The sequence below is a fragment of the Zingiber officinale genome, chromosome 10B (assembly GCF_018446385.1).
Source record: "Zingiber officinale cultivar Zhangliang chromosome 10B, Zo_v1.1, whole genome shotgun sequence".
Taxonomy (NCBI): Eukaryota; Viridiplantae; Streptophyta; class Magnoliopsida; order Zingiberales; family Zingiberaceae; genus Zingiber; species Zingiber officinale.
Window position 1 is genome coordinate 76,783 of NC_056005.1, and position 12,408 is coordinate 89,190.

Sequence of the window (12,408 nt, forward strand, 5' to 3'; positions counted from 1 at the left end):
TAGCTTCGTCTTTTTATGTTTCATTGCTGTAAAGAGGCTTCTCCGTCTGAAGAATAAATTAACGCAACTTTATTTCTTGGATCAGCAATCTCCCTGGTTATAACCAAGTAAAATTTTATGTGTCTCGTCTTTTCAATTTATTTCTTATTTTGTTTATGCAAGTGTTTTATTCTAAGTTATAAGTCCAAGAAAGATATTTATTTTATTTAATTTGTGCAGGGGTTATCCCCCTCACCCCACCGCCTCCTCCTCCTCCTCTAGTCGGTCGCGCTAAGGGTCTTGAAAGTTTGTTGTGTGTCAGCTCTCGATGTTATGGAAAGCAAAGTTTGTCAGCCGAGAATTGTCATTGTCAGTGTTACCTTCTTTGACGGTCAAGTCAATGATGAACTAAGATATAAGGCTCGCAAATATGCATGAGAAAGCAAAAGAGCTCGAAGAAGATGAAAAAATTTACTTTCATGTAAAAAAAATTATACCTTTAACTATTTTCATAGAACCTTATATAATCGTGAATAAGACGTATCTAAAATTTTTAAATTAAGAAGAAGTAAAGAAAATAATTATTATCCATTGTATTCGAAGGTAGCGCAGTCGAAGAATTAAGTATTAATCTTTATATATTATTGGAAATTATACATAATTTATTGATTTTAAATAGTAAATCAACAAATATGCACATGTTAAAAATATCAATTAGGATCTTGAATTGTCTGAAATTAATTTAGATTTAAATAAAGAAAATAAAAGTTGACATAAATTATCAATAAATTCAATATGTTTTTCTTTCCTCTTTGATTATTAAAAAAATATCAAAAAGATAATGACATAATTATTTTTATAATTTTTTCAAAATTTAACTTTGGTAACAAAGGAATTAAATGTTATTTTTTAAATATAGGAAGATAAAATATAGCTGGATAGAAAATATATCTAGTTAAAGGTATTTTTTCCTAAATTATTAGAATTACTATTTTTTACCTTTTTTTTCTCTTTAAAAGCTAGTGTTTTCATAAATTACTATTTTAACATCCTCAAAATGTTGGCAATGCCTTCTCTTCGAGGACTGGCTGGATTCTTGATAATTTATTTAATTACCTAAGTATATAAAAGAGAAATGATATGCTCAAGGAATACAAAGCACGTCAAGGAATGACTCAGCGTTGCCTACGTGGGAAAAAAGAAAATAAAAAAAAAAAGAGAAATGAAATGAACAGCGAAGCTTTTGCCTTAAAATCCCCGCGACTTCTCCTTCTCCTCCACCTGCGATGCGACTTCTCCCTTCTCCTCCACCCATATTCGCGACGTGACTTCTCCCTTCTCCTCCACCCACATCCGCGACGCGGCTCGACTTCTCCCTTCTTCTCCATCCACAGTCACGGGAATCACCCACGAAACTAACCTAAAATCACTACCTCTCCCTTCTCCTCCACTCTCGTTGCTTTTCCCTTCTCCTCCACCTATAACGACGACCAACCAAACCCTAAGACGCCACCCCAGCAAAGCTACGAAGCTCGTCCTCCATGGCCTAAGCCCTAAATCTTCTCCACCAGCGAAGCTCCAAGCTAGTCTTGGCAGTGAAGCTCCTCCGCCAGTGAAGCTCCACCACCCAACATCCACCAGTGAAGCTACTCCTGATAGTATCATACTTCCTTCTGCCCTTTCTATTCTGGTAACTCACTGTATCTTCCCTTATATTTTAGTTAAATATCATGGAGATGATTGAATAATTCATGAACTTTCTTGTCTATTTTTGATGAACCAACATGGATGGATAGACATAGCAGAAAAGCACCTTTAAGATTTCTTCCTATGCAAAGAATTTCCAATGTATAGGAAGTGGATTCATTCACTGTATCTTCTCATGTATTTTAGCTAAATTTCATGATTCATTATCCTGCTTAAAAGGGTATTTCTTCCTTTCGTGTGTTGTTTATTTCTTGCTATTTTGTAAGTTATGTGTATTCATAACAGCAAAAGAAACCTATTGAATTATTTATTTATGTATATTTCTTGTTATGTTTTCATTTCAATTTTTTTTTTTAATGATGTTCTTAAACATTTCTTTGTGCTATTATTTATTTATATTTGTCAATAACTATTTTGTTTGAATTTAGATTGTAAAATTATTATGGAACAAGAATTATTAATGCGTACGTCACGGATGTAGGTGGAATAGAAGGGAGAAGTCACGTCGCAAGTGGAGGAAAAAAAAAACCATGGAAATTTTAGGACAAAAGTTTTAATCTTCATTTCATATATATATATATATATATATATATATATCTAAAAGAAATCCTGAGCATTTTAGGACAAAAATTTTACTGTTCATTTCATATATATATATATATATATATATAATCCGGCGGTAAGAATGGGGGGCCCACCCTCTGAAGGGTCCCAGCCTAAGGACGGATGGAGGGTTGGCCCAGCGGATAATGGTCCGAGCGGAGCTATAGATAACCCATCCATGGGCTTGGGTTTCTGACGCCAAGGCAGGAGGATCTAAGGGCCGAGCAGGAGTCCGCTCGGCCAAGATAAGGGCGAGGGTACAAAGGTAGCCGAGCGGCCTATGCGCTTGTCTCGAGATATGGGATGTCAGAGAAAGCACGTCTGATGATAAGGCCGTACACAAGATTGCACGATGGAAGATCCCGCCGTCACATCAGGGAGAGGTGGATACAGTAGCAGTATGGTCTCATATATGCTCTTCTGACAGGCCCATACTTGGGTATGGTCTAAAGCAGATGACTGCTTCGATTGACGTGCCTGGGCTCTTTCGATAGTTCTATATAAGGCCTCCATTTCTTCACCGGAGGTACGCGCGTCTGGATCTCTGAAGCCACTTCTTTGCTATTTCCTCGCCTGACTTGAGCGTCGGAGGGCCGTCGCCGGGACACCCCCCGGCTCGGTTCTGTTGCAGGTTCACCGGAGCACTCAAGGATCCAGCAGGGAGCGCCACGTCCCCAGCGTCCGTTGACTCCTAGTTTAGACAGGATCAATATATATATATATATATATATATTTTTTTTTTTTCATGTAAGAAATGTTGAGTCATTCCTTCCCTGAGCACTTCGTTATATATATATATATTTTATGTAAGAAATGTTGAGTCATTCTTTCCCTGAGTATTTTAGGACAAAAGTTTTATGTTCATTTCATATATATATATATATATATATTTTTTTTTTTTTCATGTAAGAAATGTTGAGTCATTCCTTACCTGAGCACTTCGTGGTCCGTATTAGTTGAGCACATCATTTATCATAAAATTAAATAATAGTTAATTCTAAACGAGTCTAATCAAGTCATCGGAATTGCACGTGCAAGACAGGGGGCTGCGACTGTCGGCTAGCGGAGCGTGTGAACAGCACGGAGTGGGTTTTTTATTTCCTCCTTACTTTGGGCTGAGTTTGGTAAAGGTCGTAAGTCTCTATTGACTGACCATAACTTGGCACATTTGTTCACCAATATACCCTTTTAATGAACGAAGAGTCCTTTTCATCCTCCTCCTCCTCTAATCTTATAGACCGGTGGTGCCGTCGTCAATCTGCACTAGCAAAAAGTTATTTACACAAGTGAAATCTAATTCCAAATCCAAAGAATACAAAACCACATTGATCAATTAATCTCAGAATTTTTGTCATCCGTCTGTCATTTGAAGTGGTCCAACGTTTGAATAATTAAAGAAATCAACGATAGAGAGTCATGTTGAATTTTAATATTGATTTGGAGCGATGAGTAAGGACGAGCCACACAACGCAATTTTTATTTTTTGACCATAAAGATGTCGAGACTTGTTGTGGAGCGCAGTTGCTCAGTTGGCTATTAGGCATCGGCTGCTGAGAGGATGGTGACATGGTATAGATAACAAGAAGATAAAATCATCATCTCAACAGTCCCTCTACAATGATCTCATACTGTCTAGAAGGGAGGAAGGAAGATAAATCATGAAGGTTTTGCTAAGCTATAACAGCACATATGCAAAAAGGGATTAAAGCAACCAGTAAATCATTTTGTATTCGTTGATAATCGATCCAAGTCTATTGATAATAATATTCTTGTATGAACTAACTATGCCAATTCATAGGGGGATGGTGACATGGTATCGATCCGTATGTTGTCGTAAATTGAATTGATTGGGAAGACAGATTATTGTGGGAACAGGCGACGCCAATAATTCAATTCCATAAGGCACGACGTGCGGTGTTAGTTGCCACAGAAGAGAAAGCCATGCAATTGCCCTCGCCAACGTGTTCCTTCGTGCGTTTTGGGGAAGCACATTGACTAATGTGAACGTTTTCTCCGCATTGATTTTGTCTTTTTAATATTCTATAACTTTAATAAAGTTAAAATCATAAAGAACGGTTGATAATTTTTTACATGAACATGTTTTTTTTAATATTTGATTCAAAGGAAATCTGGGGTTTCAATTTTGTTAAACTTGCAGTTTATTTTTAATAAAAAGCAGCTAATTTTTAAGTTTCAAAACAAGAAACAGATTCACCTTTTCATTCTCAGTCACATAATTGAAATTTTTTTTTTGTCAAGATCTGGTACAGCCGCTTTTAAATAGTTCATCAATAAGTGGATCAGTAGTCTTGATGGCTGCCACCATCAATCTTATTTAATTCATCAATTCTTGAGACAAAGAACAAAAGAACTAAGTGGATCAGTAGTCTTCTTGATCCTGCTTTAAGCCATCAATACATTATCAAGATAAACTCTTCGATTGCCCCACTGTGGTGTTAAATTAAAGCCACCCATAATAACTATTAAATTGTAAAAAAGGCAAAATCTAAATAGGTTTTGGATTAGAGATCGATTTTTTAAGTTTTAAGAAACTAAGAATCAGATGCTGCAAGAAGAGCAGCTTAGGGATGTATCTTTAATCTTCAAGATACTGAGAATGAGAGGCTGCAAGAAGAGAAGCTCCAATGCCTGATCCATCATTGGCCATAATAACCAGCACTGAAGCTGAGGCCTCTTCTCCGAGAACTTCTTTCAGTGTGGCGAGCAAGCTTTCTCTAAAGATAGTGTAGTGTTCATATAGCCCCCCGTCCATGGCAATCACAGTCCTCTTCATGTTGGGGCGGTCGCATCCGAGCTTTTTCAGAATGCCAATGATTCCCGCAGCAGCGAGACGAGCCCCACGCTTAGCCACAATATCGCACACTTGGACGACCAATTTCCTTGCTTTGAAGGAGGAGTTGGAGATCTGAAAAAGGAGAAGAGGAATGTCGTAGTTAGAGACAAGTAGTGCACACGAATGGTGCATCACTGGAAATTGAAATGGTTTGGTAGATAGGAATGTATCCAGACCCCCAAGAAATCCTGCATTTTGGCGCCAACAACTTTGAGATCAGCTGAAGTATCATGATGCATTGCTGACATGACTGGTGTCCTGTAAAATTTTTATAAAAAAATACAGTGATTATGCTTTTGACAAAAAAAAACACATAAAAGGTAGGCAAATGCAACTGAAATCTTAGAATGTGTGATTACTGCAAATAATAGTAGAATTAAATCAATGCAACTAACAAACAAATGGCAACTCAGTAATGAACTATCACATAAATTAGCTTCTTTGAAACATTCAATGTATTCAGTAGCCAAGCACAATGAATCAACAGGAAACTGGAAGCATCATATTGTAAAAGGAATATCTAATGATAAATGTGGAAATTTATTGGCAGGAACATAAAATTTCTACCGTGAGAAAGAAAAGGTTGAAACTGGGTAACTATTGGAACTAAGAATTGTCTTCTCTACAGCATGAATCATGTCAATTGCATAAGTATAAATTAAAACATGTATACTATATGAGATTTATAGCTAACATTCTAGTTGGCTAAAATTATGATAAAATGTACCTTTGCCTTGTAAGTTTATGCAATCGAATTAAGAAGGACATAGAGCACAGGCAGCAAGTTAAGTAACAAAATAGGAAAAACAAAGCAAAAGAGCTCTCCTTATTTTCATTATCATTAAAAGAGCGCCCAACGTTAAAAGAAAATATATCAAAAGCACGCTTCATCCTAAGTTTTCTTTCCAAATTACTCATTTTACCGGTTAACCAGTTTTGGATAAATCTGCAGGACCGGTCTGATAAAGAGTATAATTAAGGAGAAAAAGTTAGGGTGGAGTGTTCTTTTAATTTTTTTTTTCAATATGAGGTACATTTTAACAGTAATCAAAATAAGAGGCTCCCTTTTAATTTTTGCCCATCAAATTATTAAGTGGAATTTGATATCAAAGAGATAAACTATGGCAACCGTTAAATGAAAGCCGACCCCACCTAGTTGATGGCAAAAGGTCATATGTTGACCTGGGCGCCCCACATGAGCAAGTCAACTCCACCTAGTGGGTAAGACTTGGTTGTTGTTACTAATATCAAAGAGATAATGTAGTCTCCACTAATAGTGCTTGTTACCCTAATGTACTATGTGTTTCAATCTCATAGATTTGCTAAGCGGACTATTCTATTAGAAATACCTTTGCAGCAACATTAACATTACAAATTCTTTGTGCTTAGGCATCATGCCAAAAAGTATTTTCGAGGAAGCACAACAATAATATGATAGTCAAGAGCATAATAAATTGTCAAAATGGAAAGCATTTGAAAGGGTTAATACCCATACACATTAAGAAAAGAAGTGTAAATGAAAAAATGAAACATGAAATGCATATTTGATAGAAAAAAATATTTGGCATCAAAAGAAACTAGTAATTGCTGCATCCTAGCATCCTAAGAATGGCCATGAATAACCTACTGTAGCACAAAGGGAACTTCAAGTTGTGGAGGAACATTGTCTCCGAATAAGGCAGCTTCTACAGCCAATCTCAATAGAACTCTTCGGACTATTTCACCCAGATACATTCCAGAAATTAGCTTCTCATAGATCTGTTAGTCACTAGAAAAATCTCTAAATTAACAAATCACATAAACCAGGAAAAGATAAATAGACTGTTGGAAATAAATGCAGTAATGACCTGTTGACCAGGGTTCAAACTTTCAGCATCGAGTGCGTGATCATAATCTGTTGTTGGCAGATATGAGGAGCGAAAGTTTCCCCACTCCATGTTAATAACCTAATGTACAAGGAAATTGCCTTAAGAACTTATCTAATTTGTAAAGTTTTTCCTATGTAACATGATATAATCCATGAGAATCTTGATGCGAGTGAAAAACTGCATTGGCATTAGATTCACATGACTTTCGTTTCAGAATCACTCCTGTTTAAGTCATGCTCAATTTCACAGTCTTACCATTTCTCCAGAGTTAGGAAGTGGACCTTGCCACTTCTTAATTGCATCAGCACGCTCCACATATGCTGCATTTGTACCGGTGCCAAGTATAATAGCAGCAACAACATCATTATCATCATAGATGCCACCAGCAAGGGTTCCAACTGTATCATTAACCTATATCAAAAAGTTAAATGTGTGCTTGATTTTCATATATATATATAAATCATGACAAAACAGATCTCAATGAAATGAATAGAAAAATAGAATGGAACTAACCAATGCTGTAACTTGCATATCAATACCCTGTCTTTGCAGGGCCCTAGTCAGTTCACCCACAACATCCTTACCAACCTGCCTTCACAAACAGAACTGAATTAAAACGCATAATGACCAAATAAATATTCAAAATGGAGTATCATAGCAATTGTAACATCTATATTGATGTTTTAGGCTCATGATGAAACTACCTGATCAAAAACTGTACAAAGTAATCTCTTTGTCAATATTCGACCATGATTTCTTTACCATACAAAATGCTTAATGTAAATGCAAACTGACACCTCAATCTTTTGATAGAGTATGCAAAAAGTGAATTCAAATTTATATGAGATTTCAATCATCTATATGACTTGGGATATCTTGTTAGATCTTCAAGACTGATGGATACGACTTGTATTAGGCAACCAATCTCAACCACATAACTTGTGACACAGTATGAGCATTAATTTATTTCTTATCTTTTTTTGCAGGGCTAGCAGGTTAGACAGAACAAGGATAGCCTGGACAGTATGATTAAAGGAGATCAATCGTTTTCACAACCTATGCTTTGGTCTAATGCTATGATCCATGCACTTGAATTCAATAGATAAACATCACAACATGTGACTGTTATATAAAGCAAAATAATAATAATAATAAATAAATAAATCGAGGCATGTCGTAGATGAGGTGCTACACTACTGTTGATTAGATTCATTTTTCCCATTAGACAATTTATCTTTTAATTAAGTTTGATTCACAAGATATATATTTAATGAAGTTTGTTTTTCAAAAATAAATGAATGCATTTCCATATTAAAGCAGAATGTAAATGGTAGAATTCGTCATAACTTGCAACTTGTAACTTGTATTTTTAGTGAAGGAAAAAAGTTTTGAAGGGCAATTATTAAGGACCTAAATGTACGTACTAGCAAACTATTTGTGAACTGCATATATTTTAAGGATAAGTAATATTTCAATTAGGAATAAATACAAACAGAAGGAACTACAAGTAATCTTTTCCATGTATATGGTTCATAAATCAACCCTTTTTGCTGGGACTTACAATTCCCCTACCAAAGTTTTCATCTTCTCAAACTATGGAATGAAAATTCCTATTGAATATATTCTCTTTATTTTTTGCAAAATTATATATATCTTCCAAAAACTGCTCTTGTTATCACATCATTTTATCTCAACAACAGTTGAAATCAACACAACCTATTCCTCATACTTTGACCAACTAACAAATAATACGAAACTAAAAAACGAAGTATAATTTCGCTAAATAGAAGGGAAGCAGAACCCACCGTTCCATTTACATTGAAACCCTTTGTCCACTTAATAAGAGTGCCGGAAGCAATTGAGGTTTGCTTAACTGGAAACGAGAAGGTAAAGCCAAGTTCTCTCTGTTTGCCATTGGGAAGGTGAAAATCCTCATCTTCAGAAGCAACAAAATTCGCTAAAGCTGAAGCAATGAAATCAAACAGTTCCTAGAAACATAACAAAGCCAAGAACAACCAACAGAATCAGATTGGAACAAGAAACATGATATCCTTGAGGAAGAAAGAAGAGAACAATCAGTCGACTTACATCTGAACCACCAACCATCAGATCCTGAGGGATTGATACCTCCTCACACTGTTGATTCACGACACGCCCTTCCTTCCCCCCTAATTGTACGCGCAGTACGCGGAAGTTGGTGCCTCCGAGGTCCAAGGCGTAGAACAATCCTCTCTCATCCCTGTCAAGGTGGCAATCGAAGAGCCCATGATGCCATCGTGTTAGATCTACGATGAATCAATCGCAACGGAAAAAAAAAGGGGAAAATTTTCATTTCGGAGGAAGGATAGATCGCACCCCGTGGGGAGTCTGTCGACAAAGCTAATGAGCATCTTGAGCATGCTCCCGTCCTCGGACTCGAGGCCAGCGTGCATCTCCTTCGTCATCGCGTCGGCCACCTCCTTCACTTTTTCGACGGGCGTGGCGCACTGCTCCTCGAGCTCCTTCAACACAGCGCCGGCGCGAGCCCATCGCCCGTTGATCCGCCTCCGGCGCCGCACCACGAACGCCGTCACGGCGACGGCCGCCGCCGCCGTCGCGCAAATCACCGCGGTCCTTATCAACACCTTCCTCATTCCCCCGAAGGATTTTTAATGGATCAAATTCTAGTTTTTTCCCTCTTGAATTTGAACACCGAACTCACAAAATCCAATCTTAGGTTTAGCTTTTATAATATGAAATCAAAAAATGATTGAGAGAACTTTACTTTTTAAAGTGGCGTACGCAGAAAAAGTCAAAAATCTATTTAATTATTCCTATAAACCATTGAAACATTCAAAAAAAAAAAAAAAAAAAAAAAAAAAAAAGAAGCAAAACTCCTCATGAACAAGATATTTACGGCAGCTTGTTCAATTGGACCGGAGGAATAGAATCTCCAGTTGGATTTTTTTTTTCCAAGTCAACGGAAGAATTTTGTGTTTTTTTTTCTATGCATTAACAAATATTTGGATTAATTTTAGTTTTTTCCTTGTATATTTATATTTTAGAATTTTTGGCATCAAAATTATCTTAATGTCAATTTTTCAATTTCTCATTTACAATAATGGCACTGCCATAACTTAACTAGTAATATTGTACATATCTAATAATATGATATTATTTTATTAAATTTTAAATTTAAATATAACTCAGATAATTTTTAAAAATAATATAATATTCAAATATATGAATGAGTGCTATATATAATTAAAAATCATTTAATTGATTTAGTTCCATTTTAAAAGTCCAAATTCGATTAAATCAATTAAAATGAACATATTAGTCGAGTATTATACTCTGACTGAAATTTAAAATTCTTAATTTGTGATTCACTCTCATTACTTAAACTCAAAGAGGAGTTGATGGATCGATTGCTCGATAGATCACTCGACTAATAGTTCAATGAATCGACGGTCTAAAAATTTGATTATTTAGATTTTTGATAGAATTAATTATTTTTTTTATCAATTCACCCTGTCTGATTATCATAAGAAAGTAAGGTCGGTTCAATTTATTAAAAAAAATAATTTATATGGTTTTGATTTAATTGGCTTAGTCAATTCCATTATTATAAAGGATAAACATTTATACATTTTAGGAGTGCCCAATTTGAAGGGTTGAAAAGGAAAGCACATTCTGTCTAGACAATGTCCAATTTGAAGGAAAGTGTCGCCCAATTAAGCATCAAATTATTACCGCGCAATATTTACCAAGGAATATCATATGAGCATTTATAATTTGACATAGGTCATAAAGACTGAAAAAGTTAAAAAATCTATTAAAACAATCAAAAATATATTTCTAAAAAAGACTGAAACTTCAAATATTGAATTGGTCGTTCTAACAAAATATTTTACCAAAGGAATCGAATCTCAAATTGGATTTTTTTTTTTTTTTTTACCCTAGTCAACGGAGGAATTTTGTGTTTTTTATATATAATAAATAATTGAATTAATTTTACTTTTATCCTTGAAGATTTATATTTTAGAATTTTTGGTTATTATCTTAAACTTAATTTCTCATTTACAATAATGGCATATATAATTTAACTAGTAACATTGGACATAGCTAATAATATGATATTGTCTTATTAACATTTTAAATTAATTGTAACTAATATATATAGACAAATTTTAAAAGTAATATAATATTCAAATATATAAATCAGTATAATAAAATAATGAATATGTTTATAAATGTTACATATATAAATAGGGATGAGTGAAGACTGATTAAATTGAATTAACTAATTTGAAAGTTGGGATGGGTTATTTCCCTTTTTTTTTCAAAAAAATATTGATTAATTCAATTTAATAGATTTGGTCTTAATTTTAAAAATTTGAATTCAAGTAAATCGATGATCATATCTGCTATATTATCAACAAATTAATTGATTTTTTTATCTTATCAACAAAATAATGATTTTTTATCGATTCCATTTATTTAATTTTTTAACATCAATAAATTATTTGATATTTAAAAAAATTCACGGGGTTGCCTCCCTGGATTTGATACACAACGGGGTTGCACTCTGGCTCGCAGCCGAACTGGAACACGAACCGCGGGTCAGGCTCTGTCCACACCAGCAAGTGGAGCCGCGCCGCGCCCTGCCCGCTGGCCATGCTGACCCACCCGTTCTGCACCACCGTCGCCTGCACCGCCGCCGCTTCCAAGTGCACCGCCACCCTTACCCTTCCCAGCAACCTCAGGCGAGCCCACAGGAGTACGTCCGGCGTCGGCCCGCCCCGACATCTTCTCTAAGGCGGCCGGATCGAGGTTGATGATGACTGGAGAGGACGGAGCGGAAGCGGCGGCAGCAGCGGCGTCGATTAAGTTGGTGCTCGACGTGAGGTCGAAGGCGCGGGGAAGAGGAGCAGTCAATGAAGGAAAGTCTTGAAGTTGAATGGAGCAGAAGCAGGGGGTTGGCGAAGGATGGACGCCGGGGCCGGCGAGCCTCGCCGCCGGCGGCAACTTCAACGCGAACGATTCTACTATGAGGCGGACGAATGGGCAAGGATCCATTACCCTCCCAATCCCCCAACCCAAGTAAATCTCTAATGCCAACGGTATAAGCTTGTCGAGAAAATTATCAATGCTTCCATCTTGTTAACCTTTATACCCGTCACTATAAAAGAATTATTCATTAATTTGCTAATTCGAGAACTCAATAGTCGATCGTCTTCATCAGGCACCAATCTAGAGTTTGATATGTGCAAAGCTACGTCTGAGTTGAACTCTCGCATACTGGAATTAACAAAGGCTTGCATGCGAAGATGAGATTTCATGATCGAAACACCAATCAATTAGCAAGCTCTGGCCAGCACAAAGGGGCATGCATGATTAACGTAATTGATGGCACTC

General features: G+C 36.2%; 2 protein-coding genes across 2 annotated transcripts; both read right to left on the minus strand.

Annotated features, from left to right (window-relative positions):
• Nucleotides 1-4,585: 4,585 nt before the first annotated feature.
• Nucleotides 4,586-9,761, minus strand: LOC122029545 (hexokinase-2-like). Its single transcript, XM_042588576.1, has 9 exons — nucleotides 9,367-9,761; nucleotides 9,100-9,250; nucleotides 8,817-8,999; nucleotides 7,525-7,599; nucleotides 7,267-7,422; nucleotides 6,991-7,089; nucleotides 6,771-6,901; nucleotides 5,320-5,401; nucleotides 4,586-5,215 (listed from the first exon to the last, which is right to left on the minus strand). The coding sequence occupies exons 1-9, from the start codon at nucleotides 9,642-9,644 to the stop codon at nucleotides 4,886-4,888; spliced, it is 1,485 nt and encodes a 494-aa protein (XP_042444510.1). The 5' UTR covers nucleotides 9,645-9,761; the 3' UTR covers nucleotides 4,586-4,885.
• Nucleotides 9,762-9,818: 57 nt separating this feature from the next.
• On the minus strand, nucleotides 9,819-12,069 carry LOC122030340. The gene is made up of 3 exons (XM_042589552.1): nucleotides 11,775-12,069; nucleotides 11,538-11,713; nucleotides 9,819-9,824 (listed from the first exon to the last, which is right to left on the minus strand). The coding sequence occupies exons 1-3, from the start codon at nucleotides 12,067-12,069 to the stop codon at nucleotides 9,819-9,821; spliced, it is 477 nt and encodes a 158-aa protein (XP_042445486.1).
• Between the last annotated feature and the right edge of the window lie 339 nt (nucleotides 12,070-12,408).